Here is a 27,962-nt window from a genome sequence, read left to right on the forward strand (position 1 = left end):
TACTGATAGAGAGTAGCTGAAGAGGAGGCAGCAGTGCCCAGGTGGGCAGCAGAGCCAGTGGCATCCTGGGCTGGCTCAGGAGCAGTGTGGGCAGCAGGACAAGGGAGGTTCTTGTGCCCCTGTGCTCAGCACTGCTCAGGCCACACCTTGAGTGCTGTGTCCAGTTCTGGGCTCCTCAATTCAAGAGAGATGTTGAGGTGCTGGAAGGTGTCCAGAGAAGGGCAGCAAGGCTGGGGAGGGGCCTGGAGCAGAGCCCTGTGAGGAGAGGCTGAGGGAGCTGGGGGTGTGCAGCCTGCAGCAGAGGAGGCTCAGGGCAGAGCTCATTGCTGGCTACAACTACCTGCAGGGAGGCTGTAGCCAGGTGGGGTTGGGCTCTGCTGCCAGGCAAGCAGCAATAGAACAAGGGGACACAGTCTGAAGTTGTGCCAGGGGAGGTCTAGGCTGGGTGTTAGGAGGAAGTTGTTGTCAGAGAGAGTGATTGGCATTGGAATGGGCTGCCCAGGGAGGTGGTGAAGTCACTGTCCCTGGAGGTGTTGAAGCCAAGCCTGGATGAGGCACTTAGTGCCATGGTCTGGTTGACTGGCTAGGGCTGGGTGCTAGGTTGGACTGGATGAGCTTGGAGGTCTCTTCCAACCTGGCTAATTCTATGAACAAGTATCTCCTTGATATAGGGACTGAATTAGTAGCCTCAAGACAGGTACCCAATCCTGATTAAGACTTGTGTCAAGAACAGAAATGCAAACCAAAATAAGTGTAAGTAGTTTTAGCTCTCTAACTCCAGCCAAAACTAGCAGCAAAATAAATGTCAAACACACACATAGGAAGTTCATGGCTAACGAAGATGAAGCAGACTCTCTACCTCATCACTCATTTTTCCAAGGGTTTGTCTTTAGAAGCTGTGCTGGTTTGAGCCTAGCTGGGATATTCTGGTGAGAGGAATTAGCTGCTAGGGAAAGGAAACAATGGTGATGTCTGTTGCACTCATGGGCTTGCTGAGATGGATAAGAACATAAACATAGATAACACAGAGTCTCTGGCTCTGGGGCTGCATGAACTTCTCTAACCTAACTTGCTGCCTGACTAATCCATCTGCTTCCTAACCCCCCTGGCCGATCCTCCAAACTCACCTTGAGCATAAGGCAAAGTCTGGGGTAAGGTAGAGGGGTGGGGAGAAGGTGGAAGGGTGGTTGGGAGCCCCTCCTGGGCACTCAGGTTTCTGGGAGAGCTGTTGAGTTTCTGCATTACTTTTTAACTTGTATATCTCTAGCTGTAGAGATTGTAACTAACTCTTAAGCTGTCAATACAAAGCTTCATTCAATTCCCAGCAGCTGACTCTAGTCTGGTTGATTTTCTTAAGTGTGGGGGGGCAGGGAACACCCAAACCACAAGAAGCTTGTGCTGTCCTTCTGAGAAAAGTTTTTGTCCTTTCCAAAGACAGTGCTGATGAGGAAAGGGAAGCTGTGGGCAGTCTCAAGTCGATAGTTTCAAGACCTAGCTGCTCAGGGTGGTGTTTACACTAAATTACACCTTTTTTTCTTACCACTGATGTAGTTGGGAAGTTATTTGCAGAGAAAAAGCTGTACCTAGATGTGCAGACTGTTACCAGTGCTGCTGAGCCTGCTTCACATAAATCAGGCTTTTACTCCAAAACTTTCCTAATCATTACTGAGCATTTTAGCATTAAAAGAACAACAGTTTGAGATTCTGAACTGTGGGTGGAGGCCACTCCTTAACTCACTTCCAAGGAGGCTCTGGGCTACCATAGTTAATGTAAGTATAGTCTACCTTCTGCTGTTACCAGAAACTCTTATTGCAATACATTCCACGATGCAGTAGGTTGAAGAAGTAGTGAACACTTCCAAAACAGGCTGCATGTAAGAGTCACCATGGTCATTGCTTTCAGCACCTCTAGAATGCAACATTCCACGCTGGAGAAGTGCTCACCTTGGAAGTACAGAATTTGGTGGTCTCAACTTGGCAGGAGATGTAACTTTAGATTCTTGCCCAGAGTTCACCGAAGATCCTGACAGAGAGTCTTGTGCTGGTGTGAACTGGCTCTGATAGCTTTCCCTTGAGGACAGTGGATGCTCTTTGTCTTTTGCAACTTCTTTTTCCCTGGAGCGAGCTTTGTGTTCAGCTAGAAGGATGTCAAACTGTTTTTTACGGCCTGGAACTGCTCGTCGATGATTAAGTGAATGAGTCTAAAAATAGGGTGGTTAAAAAGCATTTGTGTGTGTGCATGACATTGTTCATGAGTCCTCTACACTTCTGATACACCACAACTCTCAAAGACAACAATCTACTTCAAACAGAGTTAGCCCCAGCTATGGAAATAAAGCTGTCACGCCTCCTTATCTTGGACAACTTTATGAAGCCAGCCTTAAGAAATCCCAACAGTGAGGCTAAGATGGCTTCTTATTTTGCAGTGAGGCTCACAGGATGTTAGGGGTTGGAAGGGACCCAGAAATGTAACACCCCAATGCCAGTGAGGTCACTTATGGACCAAAACTCTCCCATATTCCATTTTAAGCATGGGCAAAAACATTCCAAATTCTTTATCACAGCATGTTAGGAGTTGGAAGGGACCCAAAGAGATCATCCAGTCCAACCCCCCTGCCAGAGCAGGACAATCCTATCTAACACAGATCACAGAGGAACACATCAGACAGGCCTGGAAAGGCTCCAGAGGAGACTCCATAAAACAGACTCCAGTGACTTACCTTTTCCCAGACAGAAAGCACAATTCCAACAGTTCTAGAACCTGAAGAGGTTAACACTGTTGTAGCTCTTAACGTGCGATGGAAAACTGATTGGGTGGGGTTGAAAACCACAACTGGACTTTAAGGCAAACTCATCTGCTGACCTCTACAGACGAGGCAGCACATCCACTTACAAATGCTCATCACAGGAGTCCTATGCTGCTGCTGCTGCTTTTTGGCAGGAGCCTTACTACAATCACGGGGGGGCAGCCCCCGAGGCATTTACTGCAGAAGAAGCGTTCAATTGTTTTAACTCCAAATTGCCTGCGCTACAATATTGCTGCACACGCAGATAAAGCAGCATTTAAAGTGACACCTCTGCTTCTATGTGAAACGTTCAGGCTTTTCCTTCTGTGCACAGCAAAATGGCAAGGAGAGAAAGAACAACTCTTAGAAACGTCAGTGGAATAATGCAGGTGCTCTGACTCAAAGGAACGGAATTACTCAAAGGGACAGAATTACTCAAAGGGATTACCTGAAGACAGCACCTGAGTACCATACCCATTGTCTGTAAGACAGGAGCAGATCTGACCTCTCACACTACTGTGGCAGGATTTAACCTCTAACAAAGCATCTGATATTTGTTATCTTCTAAGAGAAATACCTTGCAGGTGAGCGATCTTGTGCAAGGTTTCTTTGTTTCAGGATCCAGTACTCCACAGTGTTTATTTGGGTCAAATTCTCTTTCTGTTGGATAGAGGAGTAGGTAGAAAAAGGAGAAAAAACAAACCCAAGGTTATTACATTAAGTTTTCACCAAGTAGCTGTCATCTTTGTCTGACAGAAACTTCATTCAGCCAGGCTCCACCTGAGCCACTGATCCCAACCTAGGCACCCCATAATAGAGCCAGCGTGCACTGCCAGTGCTGTTGGGCAGTTCCCAGCTCACACTCGTGAATTTAAAAGAGGAATTACAGGATCACAGCATGTTAGAGGTTGGAAGGGACCCAAGGAGATCATCGACTCCGACCCCCAGTTCTTTGCCCTGATCTGTTTCAGTCTACTCAGATGATGACTTCACTCACAGACTGCACAGAACTGAGCCTGCTTACAGAGCTGTACTCAGCAGCTGTGCTGGTTTGAGCCTAGCTGGGGTATTTTGGTGAGAGGAATTGGATGCTAGGCTGTGAAAAGCAAAGAGTGGTGACGGCTGCTGCACTCCTAGGCTGGCTGAGATGGATAAAAACAAGAACACAAACAGGGATAACTCAGTTGTCTGCTCTCTGTCTTTGGGGTGCACTTTTTTCTCTAACCTAACCTGCCATTTCTGTGACTAATCCTTCTGCTTCCTAACCTCCCTGGCCAACCCTCCAAACTCACCTTGAACTTAAGGCAAGGTCTGGGGTAAGGTAGAGGGGTGGGGAGAAGGTGTCAGGGTGGTTGGGAGCCCCTCCCGGGCACTCAGGTTTCTGGGAGGGCTGTTGTGTTTCTGTATCACCTTTTGCCTTGTCCATTTCTGTCTATAACTGTACCTACTGTAACTCTCTGCTTGTCTATTGTGCCAGCTGTACATACAAAGCTCCATTGAATTCCCAGAGCTGCTGAGTCTAGTCTGGGTGATTTCCAAAGTGAGGGGAGGTGGGTAACACCCAAACCACTACAGTGGCCAAAGTAAAGAGTGTTCACTTTAACCCCAGTGACAGGAGAGGAGGGGCCAAAACCGAATTGTCTCTAACTTGTTTGCAACACGACAGATAATCTGCTCCCCCCAGCCTGCTCCACTTACGCTGGGCAGCTCCACACTATCTTTTGTTTTGTTTCACTAACTGCTTCCTCTTGCTCACCCACAACAGCACTGCTGAAAAGATGGCAGGTTCATTCATCACCCAAACAACTACCAGCTCTCAGAAAAGAAAAAGAACCACCACACAAACTTCAGCCAGAGTCAGGGAAATGGTGTCAGAGGGAGTGAATGTTGCTAAAAAGAGAAGAACATGGATGTAACCTGCCCAGATCCCTTAGGGAGCTTCAGAATTTAACAGCTGCAGTGGACTGGGGGAAACTTAAATTCCCTACACAGTGTCTCACCCTTTTAAAGTGAAATGAATGGAATTCATTCCACCAACCAGAGCCTGGGCTGCAGCAGCAGAAGTGTGGCCAGCAGGGCCAGGGAGGTGATTCTCCCCCTCTGCTCCGCTCTGCTGAGACCCCACCTGGAGTGCTGCATCCAGTTCTGGAGCCCCCATTACAAGAGGGCTGTGGAGATGCTGGAGTGTGTCCAGAGCAGGGCCAGGAGGATGCTCAGAGGGCTGCAGCAGCTCTGCTGTGAGCACAGACTGAAAGAGTTGGGGCTGTGCAGGCTGGAGCAGAGGAGGCTCCCAGGTGACCTTCTTGTGGCCTTCCAGGACCTGAAGGAGGCTACAAAAAAGCTGGGGAGGGACTTTTGAGGCTGCCAGGGAGTGCCAGGACTGGGGGGGAATGGAGCAAAGCTGGAGGTGGGGAGAGTCAGAGTGGAGGTGAGGAGGAAGTTGTTGAGCATGAGAGTGGTGAGAGGCTGGAATGGGTTGCCCAGGGAGGTGGTTGAGGCCCCATGGCTGGAGATGTTTCAGGCCAGGCTGGCTGAGGCTGTGTGCAGCCTGCTCTAGGGTAGGGTGTCCCTGGGCATGGCAGGGGGGTTGGAACTGGCTGATCCTTGTGGTGCCTTCCAACCCTGACTGATTCTGTGATTCTAATTTGTGGGCTATCTAAAAGAATCATCTCATTGACCTTCCAAGATCTTTTTTCTCAGCTTTTGCACAGTCCTGTGTAAGAATGGAGAAGGAATCCATCATAGTGACACACAATCTACAGGCAATTCATCTGCAGAGCTCTCAGGACTTCTACTTGCATCATGTCTCCATTACTGCATCAATCCATGAGGCAGCAGAAGCAGGACTGAACAGATTATAAATCTGATGACAGAGGACCTCTGGAAAAAGAAAAAGGAAGTTTTGATTCTGTGGATTTGTTCCCCCTGTAAATGCCTACTGCAGTGCTTGAACAGTCTTGTGCAGGAGTTGTCACTGGCTAAACGTTCCTTGGCCTGGAGCCACTGCAAGTGACAGCTCAGATCACCTCCATAGGCAAAGGAAGCAATCTGAAGGAGAGCTCTGCAGAAATCACTCTCCTGTATGAACAAGTTTCAGCAAGCACTTGCACAAAGAAGGTGCAAGGTACAGCCCTGCAGAGGTACACAGTGACACAAGGAAAGCAATCATCTCAAACAGCATCAGTTTCACTTGCCCAGGGAGGAACTCAGAATTGCCTAAAGCATCTCAATTGATATGAGCTGAAAGGATAGAGAAGATAGAGTGTAGGAACCTGGTAAATCATTAACTATGTGAGCACTGATGAAAGCATCATCAGGCAGATAAACACAATGCAGGGGGCTAAGCTTGAGAGGGTCTTCAAACACTCTCATGGAGAAGAATACTGTATGCAAAGATGACAACATTGGAGACTCCAGCAAGAGTGTGACCCACAGCTGACGCCAGGTGGATGAAGGTAGAGAGGTCAGCCTGAGGAAGACGTCAGCCTTCCTCCCAAAGACCCCAAAAGGCGACCTTCAGGTGGCAGTGAGCATGTGTGAAGAGGTGGGAAATGAGTTCCCACCTACTCCCAGAACTAACTGTACTAACCCTACCCCTGCACTGAGTATGTGTGCATATGTGCTTTGGAGGACACCTGCCCTGAACCAGGTGAGGGTGTGCCAGGGCTTTGGAGGAGGCCCTGCCCTTGTCACCCAGTGCTGATTAAACATATCTCTCCTGCTAACACTCTGCACCTTGTGAGGTCTCATCCTCCCTAAGTCAAGCTACGACAGGATGGGTGCAAAGAAGCCAGTCTTGTTAACTCACCGCAACACAGATGGCAGTTCTTAGTAGAATAACAAAGTGCACCTGAGGAAGCAAATTGCAGGCAGCTACTGTCTTGTACCCTGTAAGTGCTATAAATGAACAATGATTCTGTACAGGGTTAACCCTCCTGGGGGAGTGTGACCTTGAACCTGACCCCAGGTGGCCTTGACCCCTCCCCAGGGGTGGGTCTGAACACTACCAGGTGTGGTACTTAGCCCACTCCTCCTTCTTGTCTAAGACCCATAAAAGCAGGGGGACTTGCTCTTTGCTCTCTCTCTCCCCTGCCTTCCTGCTCGACAGCAATCACCATTCCTCTGTCCTGCTGCTCTTTGTTTCACCGTGTGGCCATCAGCACCCACAAGGCAGACAGAACCACTGCCATCAAATCTGGTTGTATATTTACATGTTGTGTACTTTGTTTTCCCTTCCCTATGCCTTTGTAACTTCCCTACCTCAGATACCTTTTATTTACTGTTAAGCCTTTCTTCATTTAACTGCCAAACCACAGTGAGATGATTTATTTGGGTCTGCTTTGCCTTGCCTCTCTCTCCATCTAACTCCTTTTCTTTGGGAAAGAAGGGGGAAGGGAGAAGGGCATCCTATAAATTGTTATTGGTTCTGTCAACTACACTGGAGTCTCTGGGAGTTTAAATTAGAACCTAGACAGGTTCTGCCTTAAGTGACCCTTTTAACTAGTTAAGGAAGCAGTCAGTGTACCGAATCATTCAAGGCGGTGGCATTGTTCCCCAGCCCAGGCGGCCCTAGCAAACACCTCGTGGTGATCTGGAAGCGAGCCAAGGTAGCAGTACCACAGGCCAGGTGCCAAGCTTGGGGAAAAGAATGGCACAGCCCTGATGTTCAGTCAAAACCCAGGGCATGCTCATCAGCTGGGAAGGAAAGCAGCTGCCCTGCACAGCTCACGCTCGCTCCACAAGCGGCGCACGGCGGGCAGTCACGTGAACCACCCTGCTGCCAGCTGATGATCTAAAGCAGGTCGTGCTGCTGGGAGCAAAGTTAGCCTTTCAGTACACAGCAGAAGCTCCTGCCCACATCACAGAGTGCTGCCAGCTGATGAAGAGACCCAGCACAGCTTCTGAAGCTGGAAACTGGAGTCAGTTACTTTTGCTTAAAAAGAACAGAAGGCAAACAAGCAAACTAAATGCCCCCAAACGTTCTGCTGCCCTGCATTCAGAGCAGCTAAAGGAGGAAAATTCTCTACACACTGCCCAGTTGCTGGCATGGGTCACCTCGACTGAAAATAATTCTTCCAGTGGATGACAATCTTACCAGTGGAGCCTCTGCTCTCCCACAGTGACATGTTCTGTGCTCTGCTGGTCAATCATAGAACCATAGAATCAAGCAGGTTGGAAGAGACCTCCAAGATCATCCAGTCCAACCTAGCACCCAGCCCTGGCCAATCAACCAGATCATGGCACTAAGTGCCCCATCCAGGCTGCTCTGGAACACCTCCAAGGATGGAGACTCCACCACCTCCCTGGGCAGCCCATTCCAATGCCAATCACTCTCTGGATTTGCCTCTCCATCCTCCATGCCACCCTCTCTAAGGCCACCCTGCACACCTCCACATTTAACGTTCCTCCCTCAACCCCACTGTCCTATCTTCCTGAGGGAGATCAAGATCCCCATGCCTCAAACTTCACTCGTGTGAACTGGGGGGCTGGGGGGCAGAGGAGAGAAAGGAAATTCTGTCTTAGAAGACTTTCCCAGCATTTCCCATATATCCTTAGAATTTCCCAGTATTTGAAACCCAAAAAGAGAGGATTCTTTCCAGAACCATAACTTGGTGAGCAAAGCAATGTCTTCCACCTCTACTGTTCAACTTGACCACGACTATGGTGAAGTCACCCAACCAAAGAGCATTTCCTTTTGTTGTAAACAGACCCAAATCACCTAAGGGCTTGAGGAAGCCTTCTGCCTTTCTGTTCTAATGAATGTTTGCTTCCTTCAGTGTTTATATTTGGCCTGTTGACCAGCTGCAAAACGCATGAAATGCTCCAATTTCCAGCTACACAGAATGTGTTCCTTGCAGATGTTTTACAGAGGGTAAGAGGGTGTGAAAGTTCTGCTGCTTCTATGCAAATTGGCACCTCACAGTAAAAGAGTCAAACCAAAGCCAGGCTAGAGTGCTTGGTTAGGATGTTATCTCTGAGCTATGCAAGTATCAGTGAGGAAGGATGGACTACCTCCAGAGATGAACCACAGGAGCACTCACCTGAAAGTCTTTTGTAAGGCTTGTTACTGCTCTTAGTGCCATTCTGGTGTTTCTTGTCTATTGAAGGGGCCACAATGCCTTTGCCATTCAGAATCTTTTCTGGTGATGGTGGCACTGACTTGGATGTCAAAGCAGATTTCACCAGAGTTGGAGCAGGTATGGTGGATGAAGAGGCTGAGGGGGAAGTGATGGTGGTAGTGGTTGCAGAGTTCATTTTGACGTTGGCACCATCTGCCTTCACTAGGTTAGGAATTTTCTCCAGGCTGACCACGGGAACAGGAACGCTGCAAAACCAAAGAAGAATCCTCAAGTTGTTTTCAGTACCCAAGAGTTAGTTCCTGAACCCACAGACAAGAAAAACTTCAACACAATTCAGCTTCTTCAGGCCAGACTCAAATGGGACCATCACCAAATGACTGAAATGGGACCATCACCAACTCTTTGGGTTCAGCCAGGTGCTTACAAAACAAGGCACCTCTAAAGCCTAAAGAGAATTAACCCCTAAAGAGAATTAACAAAGTGAACTCGTTGCATTTGGTCTCTTTTTAAGATCCAATCTGCTGCTACTCATAAAGAAAATAACTCTTTGGTACTGAGAGAGATGTTGAGGTACTGGAATGTGTCCAGAGAAGAGTGATGAAATGGTGAGGGCATGGAGCACAGCCCTGTGATTTGCTGAGAACAGCAGAATTGTTTTACTGTAGATGAAGCAATTTCCACACACACTGCACCTAGAAAAAATAGACTACATTTACTCTACAAGATACTGCTACTTACTGTATAATGCAGGTACCACCATTTGCTGGCTATGTAAAACCATCAACAGTCTTCATGTCTAGTTTCTAAGATCTGTCTTAATTCAAAGCATTGATACAGAGGGAAAGGTATCCATACACAGTGCACTACCTGGTCTAGGAGTAAAATGCAGTCAGTCAACATGAGAGGAGTTTCTCTGTTGTGCAGGGCTCAGAACCTCAAGTTCTAGGTCACACGGGGAGGGAAGAAGGAAGACTCAAGGTAACTCTAGACCAGTCAGCCTCCCCTCCACCCCAGCAAAAGTAATGGAGCCACTTAGCACTCTCTTGCATTAATGGAGCAACCTATCCTTGATGCTGTCCTTAGGCATGTCAAGGACACGAGGGTCATGAGGAGCAGCCAACATGGATTTACCAAGGGGCAGTCCTCTTTGACCAACCTGATAGCCTTTTATGAGGACATCAGCAGGTGGACTGATGATCACAGAGCAGTGGATGTGGTTTCTCTTTTTTCCAGTAAAGCATTTGACACTGCCTCCCATAGCAGCCTTGCAACTGAACAGAGGCAGTGTGGTCTGGGTGATCAGGGAGTGAGGTGGATGTGAACTGGTTGAGGGAGAGAAGTCAGCGAGTTGTGGGACAGAGTCTAGTTGGAGTCCTGTAGCTAGTTGAGTCCCTCAGGGGTCAGTACTGGGATGAGTTCTGTTCAATATGTTCACCAGTGACCTGGCTGAGGGCACAGAGAGCACTGTCAGCAAGTTTGCTGATGACACCAAACTGGATGGAGTGGCTGAGACACACAGGAGGGTTGTGCTGCCATTCAGCCAGACTGGGACAGGCTGGGAGTTGGGCAGGGAGAAACTGAATGAAATTCAACAAGGGCAGAAGAGTCTTGCACCTGGGAAAGAACAACCCCCTGGACCAGTACAGAATCATAGAATCAGGGCTGGAAGGGACCACAAGGATCAGCCAATTCCAACCCCCCTGCCATGCCCAGGGACACCCTACCCTAGAGCAGGCTGCTCACAGCCTCAGCCAGCCTGGCCTCAAACACCTCCAGCCATGGGGCCTCAACCACCTCCCTGGGCAACCCATCCCAGGCTCTCTAATGCTGAGCAACTTCCTTCTCACCTCCAGCCTGAACCTCCCCATCTCCAGCTTTGCTCCATTGTCCCCAGTCCTGTCACTCCCTGATATCCTGGAAAGCATAGGTTGGTCACTGACCTGCTGGAGAGCAGGGAAGGGGAAAAGGCCTTGGGGGTCCTGGTGGATGGGAGGTTGGCCATGAGCCAGCAATGTGCTCTGGTGGCCAAGAAGGCCAAGAGCTGGTTTTGATGGGGGTGAAAGAAAGGGACATTTCTTCTGGAGAACAGCCAGGCCCCAGGTAACTCCTGGTTTGGCTCTTACCATGGTTTATCCCGTGCCACTTTGGAAGGGAAGCCTGTGTGCTGCTTGCCACCGGAGGTAAGTAGATTGTCTTTGGGCGCTTTGAATGGCTTTGAGTTGCTGCTGACAGGGTTATGGCCGCTGATACAGGGCTTGGGTTTCATCTGCACGAGGGATGTCCTGGAATTGCAGGCTGGAGAAGCTGGAGAAGGGGAAGGCTTGCACATTGAACCGTGCCTCCGTTCTGCAAGCGAAACACAACGAGCTGGTTACGAGGGTGGCACAGCTCCGGGGAACACCAGCTCAGGGCTGCTGCCCACGGCGGGAAGCCCTGGCACTGAGCAACAAAATCCACCCCCTGCAGCGCTCTGACAGCTCCTAAGAGGAGCAAAATTAATGCTAATAACTTCACAGGAAGGTTCACCAACAGAGCCCAAAGCATTCTGTACGCAGGAAGTAACCACCAGCATCATAGAATCAACCAGGTTGCATCATCCAGTCCAACCTAGCACCCAGCCCTGGCCAGCTGACACAGCTGCAAATTTAAACCTCTGGAGTGTGATTATCCTGGTTAATTGCTTCACTGAGCAATAAGAGATTAAGACTCTAGATCATAGAATCAACCAGGTTGGAAGAGACCTCCAAGCTCATCCAGTCCAACCTAGCACCCAGCCCTGGCCAGTCAACCAGACCATGGCACTAAGTGCCTCAGCCAGACTTTGCTTGAACACCTCCAGGCACAGCGACTCCACCACCTCCCTGGGCAGCCCATTCCAATGCCAATCACTCTCTCTGCCAACAACTTCCTCCTAACATCCAGCCTAGACCTCCCCTGGCACAGCCTGAGACTGTGTCCCCTTGTTCTGTTGCTGGTTGCCTGGCATCACTGTGAGGTACCCCAGGTGGCCCAGCTCTTTCAGGTAAAGAAGAGCGTATGTAACACAGCCCAGATGACTCAGTGAAATACTCCCTGGCAGACACAAGATTGCTTCTAAAATCACAGAATCACAGAGACATTCCAGGTGGAAGCCCTGTTCACAGCTCACACGTGGATAGATCTAGCAGAGCAGGTGAACTCCTGTGCACACACTGCTGCTCACACATGGATGTGGCTCAGTCACTGGATGCAAATGAGCAATTTTGCCCATAAAAACATGAAAAGATCCTGCACCACCACGAGAAACCCAGTCAGCCCTTGTAAGACACTGCCCCAAGCCCTGCATGCATTTCAGGTTCTGGAGAAGCCTGGAATGCTGTAAATATGTGTTCAAGTTTCAAGTACAGAATCACAGAGACATTCCAGTTGGAAAAGCCCCTCAGGATCACCAAGTCCAACCTATAGCCCTACTCTACAAGATTCACCTTAAACTATATCCCCAAGCACCACATCCAAATGACTTCTAAACACATCTAGGGTTGGTGACTCCACCACCTCCCTGGGCAGCTCATTCCAGTGCCTCACCACTCCTTCTCTGAAAAAAATGTTCCTTGTGTCCAGCCTAAACCTACCCCGTGGCAGCTTGAGGCCATTCCCTCTTGTTCTATCACACTAATCACCTGTGAGAAGAGGCCAGCACCAACCTCTCCACAACCTCCTTTCAGGGAGCTGTAGACAGTGATGAGGTCTCCCCTCAGCCTTCTCTTCCTCAAACTAAACACCCCCAGCTCCTTCATCACATTTACTCTCCAGGCCCTTCCCCACCTTCATTGCCCTCCTCTGGACCCTTCTCCAGCACCTCCACATCTCTCTTGGATTGAGATGCCCAAAACTGAGGACAACACTCGAGATGTGGCCTCACCAGAGCTGAGTCCAAGGGGACAATCACCTTCCTGCTCCTGCTGGCCACAGCATTTCTGATCCCACCCAGGATGCCACTGGCCTTCTTGGCCACCTGGGCACACTGCTGCCTCCTATGGGGGACTTTCATTTAAGTCCTTTCAAGTGAATGCTTACACTGCACACACGTTCTGCTCTGTTTCTAAATGCCAGCTGCTGTCAAATGCAGGAGCAGGAAGAACACCAAAGCTGCAATCCTCTTTACTGCACTAATCCTTCCGCAACCTTTCAGCTCTCAGCGCAGCCACCGCAGCGAGTGACAAGCAACACCTGACTTCTGCTGTCAGTTGATGTACTAATGCCACCAACCTCAGGGGAAAGGTTAACACTCTCACTCAGTGGCACTTTGTTGGGAGTCCATTCCAGATCAGTATCTGTTATTCTGTCTGGTTAGCAGCACACGTCTAACAGCCCTAAGGCACGCTGCAAACTCTGCATGGGTATTGCTGCAAACGGTCTTAAAGCATTCCAGGAGATCCTCCGTGTCCTATGGAAACAGGGACACAGTCCAACTTTCTCAGCCAAATCCGAGTTGTTTGTAGATGTGAAGTCCACGTGGTGCTGGAGACGTAACATTCCCTGAATTTCCAGAGCTTGTCTCCCATGCCCTTGTACTTCACTTTCAGTCCTCCTTCCTGTCTCCAGCAGGATGCAAACCTCTACCTTTCCCCAAAACCCTTGCTGCAGCTGCCAAAGTGCTCTAGGTTGGCGTTTGAATCCGTAGTTCCACTGGATCCTCTGGGAGAGGTCACCAGGGAATACTAGCAGCTGTTTTGCAGGAAACGCCACATCTCCTTCTAATCTCAGGCAAAAAAAGCAAAGCAACAGAGAGAGAGGCAACATGAGCCCTAGAGCCACAAGCACAGCGAGTGGGGAAAAGAGGCAAAACCACACTCTGATTAGAAAGTCTCTCCTGCAATTTTTGCCTGGGCTGTCTCACACGAGACCGAGCACCCAGCTCACAGCAAACCTTACAGGCAGCAAGGCAAGAGCAAACATGCTGTCAGTGAAGCACACCAACCTTGTGTTTCCAGGTGGGGTGCAGAAAGATCTCACCACACTGCTGAAACTGCAGGTGTCTCTAATTTGGACTACTAAACCTACCCAGTGTGTCCCTGCTAGATTCATTCTCACCCAATGTGCACTACTCAGTTAATCAAGCCCAGTGAGCAGTTTTTGCCCAACAGGTAGTGGCTTCTCCACTGAGGAGACACAGACAGTTAAAAAGGAAAACCAGAATCATGCTACAGCTTGAGCAGCAAGAAAGGTTTGCCTTCATGTGCTTTGGTTCTTTTGGCAGGTAGCTCAAACAAAGCAAGAAAATCCCTCTAAGGCTGCCTGTGCTAGTTAGAAGCAGGCTAGAATGTTTTGGTGAGAACTGGATGACAGGCTGCAAAAGGGAAACAGTGGTGATGTCTACTTCCCTCATAGGCCTGCTGAGATGTACAGGAACAAGAAATAAAACCATTAGATAACCACTCTCACTGGGGCTGCTGGCTGAGCTGCATCTCTCTAACCTCACCCTCCAGTTTGGACTAATCCACTTTGCTTCCTAACCCCCTGGCCAAACCTCCATTCTCCCTTGGGACTGGGGTAAGGTTGAGAGGGGTAGGGAGAAGGTGAAGGGGCAGTTGAGAGCCCCTCGTGGGGACTCAGGTTTCTGGGAGGGCTGTTGTGTTTCTGTATTACCTTTTACCTTGTCTATTTCTGTCTATAGCTGTATATACTGTAACTCTCTGCTTGTATATTGTGCTAGCTGTAAATATAAGCTTCATTCATATTTCCAGAGCCTGTTGAGTCTAGTCTGGGTGATTTCCAAAGTGGGGGGGGGGGCAGGGAACACCCAAACCATCACGCTGCTAGAAGAGAGGAGCAGACTTGTGTCAGCACCAGCCATTTCGAAACATTACTCATTTAGCACCATCTGACTTCCTGCACACAAGAGGCCTACAGCAAAGATCAATTTTGGGTTGACCCATGAGCATCTCAGAGGCCCAGTGCTATGGATCACAGCTTCATGTTACACTGGGTCAAAGCAAACTGAATACAATTATCAAAACTCAGAAAGCTAATAAAGTTATCTGCTGTTAATAAACACCTGTGGAAGAACACAACTCCTTTCAAGCCTGGACTCCTCATGACCCTTGGAGTTCATAGCCCTTGCACACAAAACAGCACACACTAACTCATCTGATGCATCCTGCTCTGCTGTTCCCCATTTACAGTATTTAAGCAGATGGCAATGAAATTTAGTATCTCATCCACGAGATGATTCCGTTTCAGTAGTGAGTCATGGTCATGCTGACCACAGAATCATAGAATCAAGCAGGTTGGAAGAGACCTCCAAGCTCAGCCAGTCCAACCTAGCACCCAGCCCCACCCAGTCAACCAGACCATGGCACTAAGTGCCTCAGCCAGGCTTGGCTTCAACACCTCCAGGGATGGTGACTCCACCACCTCCTTGGGCAGCCCATTCCAATGCCAATCTCTCTCTGCCAACAACTTCCTCCTCACATCCAGCCTAGACCTCCCCTGGCACAGCTTGAGACTGTGTCCCCTTGTTCTGTTGCTGGTTGTCTGGCAGCAGAGCCCAACCCCACCTGGCTACAGCCTCCCTTCAGGTAGCTGCAGACAGCAATGAGGTGATGGAGGTGTTACTTCTGGACACTCCATACACAAACACATTTTTCCCAGTTACAGCATATCCTGAGGTGCTCTGTTGCTCAGCCCTTTGGCTGTGCAAAGTTGAGCAATGTATACTTACAATTTCAGTAAACAGTGAGTCCTGCCACCTTGGACTGATCCCAGTTCAAAGACTGCAAACGGAGTTGGCATGAAAGCTAAAGCAGAAAAAGGCCCTAACAGATGCCCCCCAGAAAGCAGCAGGCAGGAAACTGAACAAGCAGGCTGCTTGCAGCAATGTGTCAGCCTGCAGGAACTGGCAGCTGGTTCATAACAGGAGTTCATAAACACCTTGTAAGCACTTTCATTTTGTAGCCACAGCTTAACAACAACAACAAAACCCACCACGTAAGGAAGCCCAGGACATGAGGTTCTGACTCTGGTGCCAGCAAGCTGCAGCATTAACGTTGCAGGAGTGGCAGGGTAAAACTCGGCCAGCTTTTCTGACCAAACACTATTCCAAGTCCAGCTGAAAAGGAAGCCTGGAAGCAGCATCTGCGAACCATCGCAGCCTGCGCGCTGCAAAGGAAGCGGCGCAGTCGGTTTCGGTTTGATACTTCTTGCACACTGACAAAGGAAACAGAAGTGCCAGCCCAAGCCCCCGGCCTGATCTGCTGCCCGAGAGGCAGCTCAGCAGTCACCACTCTCAGGCCAGGTCGAATGACACCAGCGGGCGTCAGCAAGCGCTAAAACAGCCCCCCCTCCGCTGCTGTTTATTCCCAGCCGCCACCGGCTCCGCTTCCGGACAAAGCCCACTCAAGCCACTCTCCGTGGCAGAAAGCCCTACGTGAGCAGGAGCAGCAGAGCCACGCAGAACACCCTGCCAGAAGAGAAGGTAAACTGAGCCACTTACAGCGCGGAGCAGGCTGCCAACTTAATCTGATTCTACGCCGACTGTAAACATGCACTTTTGGAAGGCGGCAGGACTCGCATGGCCGCAGCTGCCGCCGGGAGCCCCGCAGCGCCCCGCAGCGCCCCGCAGCGCCCCGCAGCGCAGCGCGGTCAGGCATTCCCTGCGCGGGAGGGACTCGGGCAGGGCACCTGCCGCAGCTAACCCCAGCCCGGCGCCTGCACGCACCGGCTGTTTTGACTACAGGCACTCGTTAAGCACCAAGTTCCATGTCGTCCTACCAGTTGGACACCAGAGCTGACGCGGTGCCAAGAACAACAAGCGCTGGAAACGTCACTGGGTGGTGTTTTTGTCTCAGCAGAGCCAAGTGTATATTTAGAGGAGGACACAGCATTTTCCTTGCTCCTGAGGCAGGGAAGCAGGAGGCTGCTTGTGTTGAACGCAGGACAATCCTGCTACGTTCCTGAAGAATCTTTTACTTAGGGAGTAACTTCGCAGGCTCACAGCATGTTAGGGGTTGGAAGGCACCTCTGGAGATCAGAGTCCAACCCCCCTCACACACTGCCACAGCAGGACCATAGAATCTAGCACAGGTCACACAAGAATGCATCCAAGGTCTTCCAGAGAAGAAGACTCCACAGCCTCTCTGGGCAGCCTGTGCCAGGTCTCTGTGACCCTTACAGGAAAGAAGTTCCCCCTTGTGTTGAGGCAGAACCTCCTGTGCTGCAGCTTACACCCATTGCTGCTTGTCCTATCCCAGGGAGCAGTGAGCAGAGCCTGTCCCCCCTCTCCTGACCCCCAGCCCTCGGAGATTTATAAACATTGATTAGATCCCTTCTAAGTTTGTCCTCAGGTTGAGATGGATCTCCCTGTGCTGTAGTTTATACCCACTGCCCCTTGTCATAGAATCAGCCAGGTTGGAAGAGAGCTCCAAGCTCATAAGAAGAATATCCCATGTCTGCAGTGCTTTTTTACTAACAGGTTTAGTAAAACACAGTCTGTGTGCTTCTGAGGAGATGCATAGGAAGGTGGAACCACCTGCATGGGACTAGAGGTTGTTCAAGGCACTGAAAGTGTAGGAAGAAGGCTGAATTGCACAGCTGTGCCATGTTGTGGAGGTCACAGAATCATGGAATCAGTGAGGGCTGGAAGGGACCACAAGGATCATCCAGTTCCGACCCCATGGCAGGGACACCTCACACTACATTAGACTGTCCAGAGCCTCATCCAGCCTGGCCTTAAACACGTCCAGGGGTGAGGCTTCCACCACCTCCCTTGGCAGCCCATTCCAGGCTCTCACCACCCTCATGCTGAAGAACTTCCTAACATCCAGTCTGAACCTACCCATCTCCAGCTTTATTCCATTCCCCCCAGTCCTGTCACAACCTGACAGCCTGAAAAGTCCCTCCCCAGCCTTCCTGTAGGCCACTTTAAGATACTGAAAGGCCACAATAAGGTCACCTGGGAGCCTTCTCCTCTCCAGGCTGAACAGCCCCAACTCCCTCAGCCAGCTAATTAGAAGAGTTAGGTGATAGGTTGGGCTTGATGATCCTAGAGGTCTTTTCCAACCTGGTTAATTCTGTGATTTAACATTGGCATTTCCTTTTCTAAGGCTAAAACATTCTTAATTAAAACTATTTTGTCCTGCTGAGGTAATAAACATCTCTCCTCAACACCCCTGCCACCCTTCCTATAGCTATTAATGATTTGCTCACTTACATTTTATTAGGCTACTTTGCAAAGGTAATCCTGTGAGTCTGTGTTTTTTTATTGCAAGTAATGTGCCTGAAAGATGAGTGAGCTGATTTAGCTGAGATGTCTGGAGTGAGGAGATTTGGTGCACTGACAGTCATGCTGCTCCAGTAGCCAGGTTTGATAAAGCAAACTGAACACAAATATGTACTCTGCTCTGATGAGACCCCACCTGGAGTACTGCAGCCAGTTCTGGAGCCCCTGGGACAAGAGGGTTGTGGAGATGCTGGAGTGTGTCCAGAGCAGGGCCAGGAGGATGCTCAGAGGCTGCAGCAGCTCTGCTGTGAGCACAGACTGAAAGAGTTGGGGCTGTGCAGGCTGGAGCAGAGGAGGCTCCCAGGGGACCTTCTTGTGGCCTTCCAGGATCTGAAGGGGCCTACAGAAAAGCTGGGGAGGGACGTTTTAGGCTCTCAGGGAGAGTCATGCTCTGTGATAGGTCAAGGGGCAGTGGGTATAAACTACAGCACAGGGTGATCCCTCTCAATATGAGGAAGAACTTAGAAGGGATCTAATCAATGTTTATAAATCTCTGAGGGCTGGGGGTGAAGAGAGAGGAGACAGGGGCTGCTCAGTCATGCTCTGTGGTAGGGTGTATAGGTGATTGGCATTGGAATGGGATGCCCAGGGAGGTGGTGGAGTGGCTGTGCCTGGAGGTGTTCAAGCAAAGCCTGGATGAGGCACTTAGTGCCATGGTCTGGTTGATTGGCCACAGCTGGGTGCTAGGTTGGATGAGCTTGGAGCTCTCTTCCAACCTGACTGAGTCTATGATTCTATGAAAACAAAGTGGTTTATTTACAGAGTCAACAATCAATAACCATCCATGGCCAGATTACTTGTTTCTACATCTCTGATGCAGATAAAGGTTCCTCAGCTTAGGTGCACCTCAGTGCAAACATTCCTATACACATCTAGGGATGGTGTGGGCCCAGAAATTATACAACTTTTTTTTCAGCATAATATAAGGAGGTTTTTTGGTTGGGTTTTTTTTTAATCTCAAGTGAAGCACTTTATTTGTCTCTGTAGGGCATTTGCAAAAGCAAGACCACTGGGGAAAGTGGCAAAGACTCCAGCTGAGGCATTCGCCCCACAGCCTGGGTTCCAAGAACTACAGAAATCACGGGAAAAACTGAGGTTGGAAAAGCCCCTCAGGATCACCAAACCCAACAGACATCCCTGTCCCACAAGGGTCACCAAACCCAACAGACATCCCTGTCCCACAAGGGTCACCAAACCCAACAACATCCCTGTCCCACAAGGATCACCAAACCCAACAGACATCCCTGTCCCACAAGGGTCACCAAACCCAACAGACATCCCTGTCCCACAAGGGTCACCAAACCCAACAGACATCCCTGTCCCACAAGGGTCACCAAACCCAACAACATCCCTGTCCCACAAGGGTCACCAAACCCAACAACATCCCTGTCCCACAAGGTTCACACTAAACTATATCCCCAAGCACCTCATCCAAACGACTTAAACACATGCAGGGTTGGTGACTCCACCACTTCCCTGGGCAGCCCTGACCACTCTTGCTGGGAAAAAAAGATTCCTACTATCTAATCTAACTCTACCCTCTTGTTCTATCATTGTTTACCTATGAGAAGAGACCAGCACCTACCTCTCCACAACCTCCTTGCAGGTAGCTGTAGACACTGATGAGGTTTCTCCTTAGCCTCCTCTTTTCTAGCCCCAGCTCCTCCAGTCACTCTTGGTAAGATTTATTCTCCTGGCCCTTCCCTAGCCCTCCTGCCCTAAGTTCTGTTAACTGAGGCTGAGCTGGCTGTGTGCACTCTTGCTGTGCTCTATCAGGGACGAGGCCTCTGCGGATGCCACAAAGCTGGGGAGTAGAAGACCTTTGTGCCAATGCAGGAGCCAGGCACCAGCCAGCGTGGCCAACGCCAGTAAACCTAAGGACAGCTGGGATGGCCTCCATGCAGAGGGGCTCAACTGTGAGATCACTTAGTGCCATGGTCTAGCTGACTGGATAGGACTGGGGGATAGGTTGGAGTGGATGATGTTGGAGGTCTCTTCCAACCTGGTTGATTCTATGATTCTATATAAGTCTTTTAAAGCAGATATCACAGGACCAGAGGATGTTAGGGGTTGGAAGGGACCCAAGGAGATCATCCAGTCCAACCCCCTGCAAGAGCAGTGCAATCCTATCTAACACAGGTCACAGAGGAATGCATCCAGATAGGCCTGGAAAGGCTCCAGAGGAGAAGACCCCACAGCCTCTCTGGGCAGCCTGTTCCAGTGCTCTGGGACCCTTACAGGAAAGAAGTTCCCCCTTGTGTTGAGCTGGAACCTCCTGTGCTGCAGCTTACACCCATTGCTCCTTGTCCTATCCCAGGGAGCAGTGAGCAGAGCCTGTCCCCCTTCCTGACCCCCAGCCCTCAAATGTTCATAAACTTTGATTAAATCCCCTCTCAGTCTTCTCTTCTCCAGACTAAATAGCCCCAGGTCCCTCAGCCCCTCCTCATCAGGCAGTGCTCCAGTCCCCTCATCATCCTTTCAGCCCTCCACTGGACCCTCTCCAGCAGATCCCTGTCCCTCTGCAACTGGGGAGCCCAAAACTGAACACAGTATTCAAGATGAGGTCTCAGCAGGGCAGAACAGAGGGGGAGGAGAACCTCCCTTGATCTGCTGGACACACTCTTCCTAATACACCCCAGGATCCCATTGGCCTTCTTGGCCACAAGGGCACATTGCTGTGCCATGAATGTTCTCCACCAGCACCCCCAGGTCCCTCTCCACAGGGCTGTTCTCCAGCAGTCACCTCCCAGCCTGTACTGCTGCAATTTGTTATCCCTCCCCAGGTGCAGGACTCTGCACTTGTCCTTGTTGAACCTCCTCTGGTTCCTCTGTGCCCAGCTCTCACTCTGCCCAAGGCTCTCTGGATGGCAGCACAGCCTGCAGCTGTATCAGCCAAGCCTCCCAGCTTGGTGTCACCAGCAAACCTGCTGAGCAGACTCTGTCTGTCTGTCTGTGCCCTCATCACTGTCATTGATGAAGATGCTGAACAGGACTGGGCCCAACACTGAATATGCTAAGTAAGGGAAAACCTGCAAGAGTAGTGCTACCCTAGCCCTAAGAAAAACACAGAGTATCAATGCAGCTTGGAACTCTTTTCCTGGCCACAATGTCAAAAATGCAACTGACAGTGAAAGAAAAAGGTCAATGGGTAAGGAAATGGATAAAAATCCAACACTGCATTTCATACCTGCCAACTGCTTCCTCTAAATCAGACTATCTGCATTCATGCAGGAGGGCTGAAACCTTTCTCCATCTGTCAGGAGACAGCAAACTCCAGAAGAGATTTTACACTCTCCAGACTCTCCTGGAAGTTGTCCCTCCTCATCAAACTGCTGAAAGCAATCCTACTGCTTTCAGATAACAGGAGTTCCTTCTGAACTGGCAGAGCTGGAGACTCAGGCTGTTCTTTTTTATCCAGCAATGGGAGTCCTTTGGCCAGAGAGGCAGGGAAAGTACAACAAACAGGATACTGGCAGGAAAGATCTCAGGTAGAATCAGCTGATTCCAGCCTGATTACATGAGAGGAACTAAACTCTGTATTGGGCAAATGGATCAGAGAACAAGTCTTTTCTAAAGCTTTCTGCTGACTCTGCCAGTTGGCAGCTCCACAGTACAGCAGATTGAACCAGCAATGGCTAACAAGTGGACCAAAACCACCCATGCCCCAGCTATGACCCCAGGGATTTGCCTGCTGCATCTAAACATTGGTTTATTTACACTGAAGAGCATAAGGTGTGGCAGGCAACCTCCAAAGTAGTTTCAAACGACAGCAAGAAAGAGAGCATCACATTGTAGGTTGAGGTAGGACTGATGCTGCCAGAAGATCACTGTAAATTAAGCAAACCTGCAGATCCTAAAGCTGCAGCCTCACTGCTGCATCGTTTCCTTCTCCCTGACCCAAAGGCCTTGACCTTGCAGGCTTTTTGCAGCCTGAAAAACAAGTAACTGAGGGAAACAGTAGTCCAAACAAAAAACCCACTATGATAAATATTCCCTACCAGACAACTCTGGCAATTTTAGCTGTTAGTTTTCCTTCTTACATTTCAGATCTCTAAATGACTCCTGCCTAAAAGGTGCTAGCAGTGGAAGTTACAGAAGGCTTAACAGCCTTTGCTGTTTCAACTTTAGGACATGAAGTAGGATTGTAGTACCAGGGACTATGGAAAAAATGCATGACACTGTCTCCCATGACATCCCAGTGAGCAAGCTCAGGAGCTGTGGGATAGAAGAGCAGGCAGTGAGGTGGATTAGGAACTGGTCACAAGACAGAGTTCAGAGAGTGGTGATCAGTGGTGCCAGGTCCAGCTGGAGAGCCAGTGGACTCCACTACCTCCCTGGGCAGCCCATTCCAATGCCAATCACTCTCTCTGACAACAACTTCCTCCTAACATCCAGCCTAGACCTGCCCTGGCACAACTTGAGACTGTGTCCCCTTGTTCTGTTGCTGGGTGCCTGGCAGCAGAGCCCAACCCCACCTGGCTACAGCCTCCCTGCAGGGAGCTGCAGACAGCAATGAGCTCTGCCCTGAGCCTCCTCTGCTGCAGGCTGCACCCCCCCAGCTCCCTCAGCCTCTCCTCACAGGGCTCTGCTCCAGGCCCCTCACAGCTTTGTCGCCCTCCTGTGGACACCTTCCAGTACTGCAACATCTCTCTTGAACTGAGGAGTCAGAACTGGACACAGCACTCAAGGTACCACTAAGTTTATCTTACTAAAACTAGAGTATCGTAAGAACAAAATTAAGCACAGAACTTTGTTTCCCTTTTAAGCTGAGCAGCTTTCCTGCTGTAAAACCTCCAGCCTGGATTGTCCAAACCAGCTGCAGTACAAAGAAGTGAGCCCACTGCTCTCAGCCTCTCCAGGGATCTGCTTGGCAGGGTGTCATGGGATAAAGCCCTGGAGGGAAGAGACTCCCAAGAAAGCTGGCTGGTATTCAAGCACCACCTTGTCCAAGCCCAGGAGCAAAGGCATCCCAAGAAAGAAGGTGGCAGGCAAGAATGCCAGGAGACCAGCATGGATGAACAAGGTGCTCCTAGTCCTACTTTGGCACGAAAAGCAAGCCTCCAGGAGTGGAAGCAAGGAGAGCCTAATTGGGATCGGGTTAGGAAAGCTGAAGCACAGTTAGAATTACATTTGGCTGGGGACATCAAGGGACAAATCATTTTTTCAGCCATATCAGTGACAAAAGGAAGTCTAGGGAAGATGTGGGGCTCCTGCAGAAGGAAACTGGAGACCTGGCCATGAGGGACATGGAGCCAGTTGAGGTACTCAGTGACTTCTTCACCTCAGTCCTCGTGACAAGGTCTCTAGTCATGCCACCCAAGTTCCAGAAGGCAAAGGTAGGGACTGGGAGAAGGAAAATCCATCCATTATAAGCAAAGATCAGGTCTGAGACCACCTAAAGAACCTGAAGGTGCACAAGTCCATGTGCCAAGGGGGGTTAGAAAGCAGAAGGATCAGTTACACAGAAGACAGCACAGGCACCAGCTGCGACAGAGACCCACTGTCCTCTCCAGCTTTGTGCTCCTGCTCCTGTACCTCCCAGCACGCCTGTGAGAGCAGCAGACACCACCACTGTTGCCTTGTCACAGCCTAGAACCTAATTTCTCTCTCTAAAACATTCCAGTTAGCCTCAAACCAGCACAAGATTTAAGTTCAACTGATGCAATTTTCACGTCCCGTGGGCATCCACATTTATGTTGGTGCTGCACAGAAGCTGACTGCAGCCATCAAACCAGCAGTTCACTGCCTGCTGACATGGACCTCAGCACTGACTTAGGAAAGACAGCCCAGAGAGGTTCTTGGAACATCCAAAAGCACATTCAGAAAACACATACTAAAGCCACTTGCAGGAGTGGAAGGAACACAGATCTGACTGCTACGTTTTTCCTTCCTGAATGGCACATCACAGCTTTTTTCCCATAAGTGCCATGGAATGTAGGAGTGTGGTGCAGAGGGACCTGGCCAGGCTGGATGGGTAGGCAGAGGCCAATGGAATGAGACTGAACAAGGCCAAGTGCAGGGTCCTGCACTTCGGCCACAACAACCCCAAGCAGCACTACAGGCTGGGGACAGAGTGGCTGAGAGCAGCCAGGCAGAGAGGGACCTGGGGGTGCTGGTAGAGAGGAGCTGAAGAGGAGGCAGCAGTGTGCCCAGGTGGGCAGCAGAGCCAATGGCATCCTGGGCTGGCTCAGGAGCAGTGTGGCCAGCAGGACAAGGGAGGTTCTTCTGCCCCTGTGCTCAGCACTGCTCAGGCCACACCTTGAGTGCTGTGTCCAGTTCTGGGCTCCTCAATTCAAGAGAGACGTTGAGGTGCTGGAAGGTGTTGAGAGAAGGGCAGCAAGGCTGGGGAGGGGCCCTGGAGGTATCACAGTATCACCAAGGTTGGAAGAGACCTCACAGATCATCAAGTCCAACCCTTTACCACAGAGCTCAAGGCCAGACCATGGCACCAAGTGCCACGTCCAGTCCTGCCTTGAACAGCCCCAGGGACGGCGACTCCACCACCTCCCCGGGCAGCCCATTCCAGTGTCCAATGACTCTCTCAGGGAAGAACTTTCTCCTCACCTCAAGCCTAAATCTCCCCTGGTGCAGCCTGAGGCTGTGTCCTCTCGTTCTGGTGCTGGCCACCTGAGAGAAGAGAGCAACCTCCTCCTGGCCACAACTACCCCTCAGGTAGTTGTAGACAGCAATAAGGTCTCCCCTGAGCCTCCTCTTCTCCAGGCTAAACAATCCCAGCTCCCTAAGCCTCTCCTCGTAGGGCTGTGCTCAAGGCCTCTCCCCAGCCTCGTCGCCCTTCTCTGGACACGCTCAAGCATCTCAATGTCCCTCCTAAACTGGGGGGCCCAGAACTGAACACAGCACTCAAGGTGTGGTCTAACCAGTGCAGAGTACAGGGGCAGAATGACCTCCCTGCTCCTGCTGACCACACCATTCCTGATGCAGGCCAGGATGCCACTGGCTCTCTTGGCCACCTGGGCACACTGCTGGCTCATGTTCAGGTGGGTATCAATCAGCACCCCCAGATCCCTCTCTGTCTGGCTGCTCTCAGCCACTCCAACCCCAGCCTGTATCTCTGCATGGGGTTGTTGTGGCCAAAGTGCAGCACCCTGCACTTGGAGCTATTGAATGCCATCCCCTTGGACTCTGCCCATCTGTGCAGGTGGTCAAGGTCCTGCTGCAGAGCCCTTCTGCCTTCCAACCCAGCCACATCTGACCCCAGTTTGGTGTCATCTGCAAACTTGCTGATGACTGACTCCATGCCCTCATCCAGATCATCTATGAAGATGTTAAAGAGGATGGGGCCCAGCACTGATCCCTGAGGGACACCACTAGTGACAGCTGCCAGCTGGATGTGGCACCATTCACCACCACTCTCTGGGCTCGGCCCTCCAGCCAGAGGTGTTCAAGCAGAGCCTGGATGAGGCACTTGATGACATGGTCTGGTTGACTGGGTAGGGCTGGGTGATCTTGGAGGTCTCTTCCAACCTGGCTGATTCTATGATCTCAATAAATTCTTTATGTCTAAGACTTATCTAACAGCCTGTAACATCATCAGTGTGTTCCCTGCTAACTACTACACAGAGCACTGACAGCAGCACCACCACCAGTGTGTTCCCTGCTCACTCTACTCAGAGAGCACCGACAGCAGCACCACCATCAGTGTGTTCTCTGCTAACTACTCACAGAGCACTGACAGCAGCACCACCATCAGGGTGTTCCCTGCTAACTACTCACAGAGCACTGACAGCAGCACCACCATCAGGGTGTTCCCTGCTAACTACTCACAGAGCACTGACAGCAGCACCACCATCAGGGTGTTCCCTGCTAACTACTCACAGAGCACTGACAGCAGCACCACCATCAGGGTGTTCCCTGCTAACTACTCACAGAGCACTGACAGCAGCACCACATTCCAGCAGTTACAGTTTTTCAGTCCCTTCACTGTAGCCCAAAGGCAGTGGTGAGTTGTGCAGCTGCCTTTCAGCAGGAGTGCAGAGTTGCTGCAGCTTTGTTGCCAGCAGCCCATCCACAGAAACTGAAGGTAATATTTTGGTTATCCATCTTTTCAAGCAGATATTTTTCCTACCACCTGCTTATCTCACTTGCAGTTTCCCTTTCCTCAGTTCCTTTGCTCTCAAGAAGACTGAAAGCAATGACAGGATTTAATTGTTTTGTCCTGTGCAGGCCAGGAAAATCCTGCTGGGTGGTTGTTTGGTTTTTGGTTATTTTCCCTTCATGTGTTTAATTTATTCCATCCTCAGCACTTGCTGCTGTTCATTATCATACAATCACCTTCACATTAACTTGATTAACTCAACTTTGATTAAGCCTCCTGCAAAGCCAACCATTCCAGCCACGTTTTGCAAACCTTCCAAAGACACCACCAGAGAAACAAAGTGCTAGACAAAGTAACACTGGGTTAAAGAATAAATACACCAGCCCTTGGCAGGAAACTTGTCAGGGAGATTTGAAAGCAGCTTGTGAATCAACAGCAACATTTCTAACTGAAGTAGCTCTGCTCAGAAATAACCAACGTAAGAATGGTCACCTTGCTGCTGCTGTTGTGTTGGTGCAGGTATCTGCACATTTCTGCAAGTTCTTCCATCATTTTTCTTTCAAGAGAACCTTAAGAAGTGAGACTTGGCCATGCCAACCAGGCATGAAGTTAGACCCTGTGACAAACATCAACCCTATAGGCAGCTACACACAAACACCGCCGGAAAACAATCAGCGACATTCAGCCTCTCGCCAAAGCAGATGACTCTCACAGCCCTCGCTTTGCAGCTCTGATAGAAGACAATCTGACAGAAGACAGCAATACTTTCAGTCCAGCTAGCATCTAACTAACAGGATTTATTCAGCAAGTATCTAACTAACAGGATTTATTCAGCTGTAATAGCTTCATTTTGAGTAACAAGTGCCCCTTGGAAAGCTCAGCCCACAGAACAACCAATCTCCTGTGCAAGAAATGTCTTGCTGAAGGCACTGCTGATATTGTCTGTGGAAAGAAGACAAGATAACCACAACAACAGATCTGAAAGGCCTCTGCCACCGTGCTAGACAACGATTCTTATGAGACCCAAATGCCAGCCTGGCACTGTAATTCAGGAAAGAAAACATTGACTTACCGCAGTGTGACTGGAAAACCTGGGGCTTGACTACCTGATTGCAGATATTGCACACTACAAGATAGAAATCATCATGAGCTGGATAATGGCCAAATAAGTGCATATCTGTGGGAAAGTTAAAAATATATACAAGAATTAGAAATTAGGCTTTAAATATATGTTAAGAGAACAAAAAAGAAAATACCTTAGGACCTCTACTGTTAACTTACACAAAGCAAATTTGTACATTTCTCTAGAAGAGTTTCTCACTGTCTCAATAAGGATTTTTTCCCCCTCTTCTGGGTTTTACAGTCCTACACTAATGCTGCAGCCTCAGCCCTCAGTCTGAGTCAAAAACCAGGCAGAGACACCTTTTTCTTAACACTCACTGCCAAGAAGTGGAATAAGCATTTCCACAGTGGCCAGCTGCTGAAACAGTAGAAGAACAAGTGTTTGGAAACCTCTGCCTAGAGACCACAGGCTCACAGGATGCTAGGGGTTGGAAGGGAGCCAAGGAGATCATCCAGTCCAACCCCCCTGCCAGAGCAGGACAATCCTATCTAACACAGATCACAGAGGAACACATCCAGACAGGCCTGGAAAGGCTCCACAGAAGGAGACTCCACAGCCTCTCTGGGCAGCCTGTGCCAGTGCTCTGGGACCCTTACAGGAAAGAAGTTCCCCCTTGTGTGGAGGCAGAACCTCCTGTGCTGCAGCTTACACCCACTGC

At 50.0% G+C, this 27,962-nt stretch overlaps 1 protein-coding gene across 9 annotated transcripts in view; it reads right to left on the bottom strand.

Moving 5' to 3' along the window:
* ATXN7L1 (ataxin 7 like 1) overlaps window positions 1-27,962 on the bottom strand; it is a 78,088-nt gene that overhangs the window by 20,103 nt on the left and 30,023 nt on the right. For 6 of the 9 annotated variants that reach the window (XM_064141791.1, XM_064141801.1, XM_064141851.1 and 3 more), the window contains 5 exons: window positions 27,254-27,358; window positions 10,990-11,212; window positions 8,828-9,111; window positions 3,364-3,446; window positions 1,945-2,201 (listed from right to left, as the gene is read on the bottom strand). In XM_064141791.1, coding sequence (XP_063997861.1) covers window positions 1,945-2,201; window positions 3,364-3,446; window positions 8,828-9,111; window positions 10,990-11,212; window positions 27,254-27,358 — 952 coding nt within the window. Of the gene's footprint in view, window positions 1-1,944; window positions 2,202-3,363; window positions 3,447-8,827; window positions 9,112-10,989; window positions 11,213-13,114; window positions 13,131-16,340; window positions 16,358-27,253; window positions 27,359-27,962 lie in introns of those variants that run through there. The other 3 variants (XM_064141832.1, XM_064141843.1, XM_064141807.1) reach the window with 3 other exon arrangements.

This window comes from Pogoniulus pusillus, chromosome 4 (genome assembly GCF_015220805.1).
Source record: "Pogoniulus pusillus isolate bPogPus1 chromosome 4, bPogPus1.pri, whole genome shotgun sequence".
Taxonomy (NCBI): Eukaryota; Metazoa; Chordata; class Aves; order Piciformes; family Lybiidae; genus Pogoniulus; species Pogoniulus pusillus.